The sequence below is a fragment of the Sinocyclocheilus grahami genome, unplaced genomic scaffold (assembly GCF_001515645.1).
Source record: "Sinocyclocheilus grahami isolate Dianchi unplaced genomic scaffold, SAMN03320097.WGS_v1.1 scaffold32.1, whole genome shotgun sequence".
NCBI classification, from domain to species: Eukaryota; Metazoa; Chordata; class Actinopteri; order Cypriniformes; family Cyprinidae; genus Sinocyclocheilus; species Sinocyclocheilus grahami.
Window position 1 is genome coordinate 4,747,411 of NW_015505211.1, and position 1,407 is coordinate 4,748,817.

The 1,407-nt window shown below is 35.1% G+C and overlaps 1 protein-coding gene across 1 annotated transcript; it reads right to left on the reverse strand.

Annotated features, from left to right (window-relative positions):
* Positions 1-166: 166 nt before the first annotated feature.
* LOC107578847 (olfactory receptor 1500-like) lies at positions 167-1,201 on the reverse strand. Its single transcript, XM_016264756.1, has one exon. It carries the CDS (start codon positions 1,199-1,201, stop codon positions 167-169), a length of 1,035 nt encoding a protein of 344 aa, XP_016120242.1.
* Between the last annotated feature and the right edge of the window lie 206 nt (positions 1,202-1,407).

The window sequence follows — 1,407 nt, forward strand, 5'->3', positions numbered from 1 at the left end:
ATCAGTATTGGAGGTATGCAAATCAGAAGACCAAAGATAAGTTTTCCCATCATAATATGCACAAAATTATTTGTTAAATGTTCTAAAGTGGCAATTAAACTAATAATATACTTACAACACAGAATAGCTGAGTTTCATTCAAACAGATGATAAAAGTCAGCTAACATTATATTGAAAAGTGCAGACTCCTTTTAAATAATTTTTTATTTCTCCCACTGCATTTCACATTTCTTGTCATAGTTGCATGCACCCTACTGCGTTTGTACAGTTCTTTTATGGACTGCATGACCTCCTCTGACTTTAAAGTGTATATGATGGGATTCAGCATAGGTGGTATTGTCTGTGTCAGGGAATTGTTAATTATCCGGGTGTTTGGATGGAAAAATGTTGTTAAGGCTGCAATATGATTGCTTAAAATTGGGAGATAAAAAATTGCCACCAATATGAGATGTGAGGTGCAGGTTTTCATTGCCTTGATCCGGTCAGCACCATGAGCGATCTTAAGCAGAGTAAGAGCAATGCAGAAATATGAAATAAAGATCAGTATTGGAGGTATGCAAATCAGAAGACCAAAGCTAAGTTTTCCCATCATAATATGCACAAAAATATCATTACAGGCTAGTCTATATATAGGGGCAAAATCACAGTAATAAGTATCAATTACATTAGATCTACAAAAAGAGAGTCTATTGACCAAATTTACAAGTACAGAAAAAAAGGTCACAGAAAAAATCCATATCACCCCTATGATCAGAAACATGGCTGGTTTGGTTACAATGGCATGATAGCGTAGAGGAAAACAAATAGCAACAAATCTGTCATAAGCCAAAACAAGTAGTGTCAAAGACTGCAGATTCATGAAATGAAACACAAAAAATATATTTGCCAAACATGCTTCATATAAAATTTCCTGGTGCTCAAATAAAAACACATCTATGAGTTTTGGAATCAAAGCCGAGCTTCCACACAGATCAGAAAAGGCCAGATGAAAAACAGCAATGTATTTGGCTGTGTGAAGTCTGCGAGCCAAATAAATGATACACATGATTAATGAATTCCCTAAAACAGTCACAACATACACTAAAGACAAGAACACATAGTAGTATTTTGCAAGTGGAATATTAACAAAGCCTTTGATGAAAAATGTTGCAGGACGAACAAAGGACGCATTTGCAGAGGAGTTTGACTGCATGGAGCTCATGATACCTGTTGGCTTTTTGTATCACCTGTGATGAAGAACTGTTATAGAAATGCACTCAGTAACTGAGAACATTCGAATATTGATTTCATTTCCAGTCACAGTGAATGTCCTGCTCTAATATGATAGATTCTAAAATAACAATGCAACCATTGACTCACTACAGTAAAATCATTAGATAGAAACAGCAGAAACACATGGTTTATACT

Bases quoted from the DNA above. Each gene is read 5' to 3' on its own strand.
- LOC107578847 (XM_016264756.1), bottom strand. From the start codon at position 1,201: ATGAGCTCCATGCAGTCAAACTCCTCTGCAAATGCGTCCTTTGTTCGT.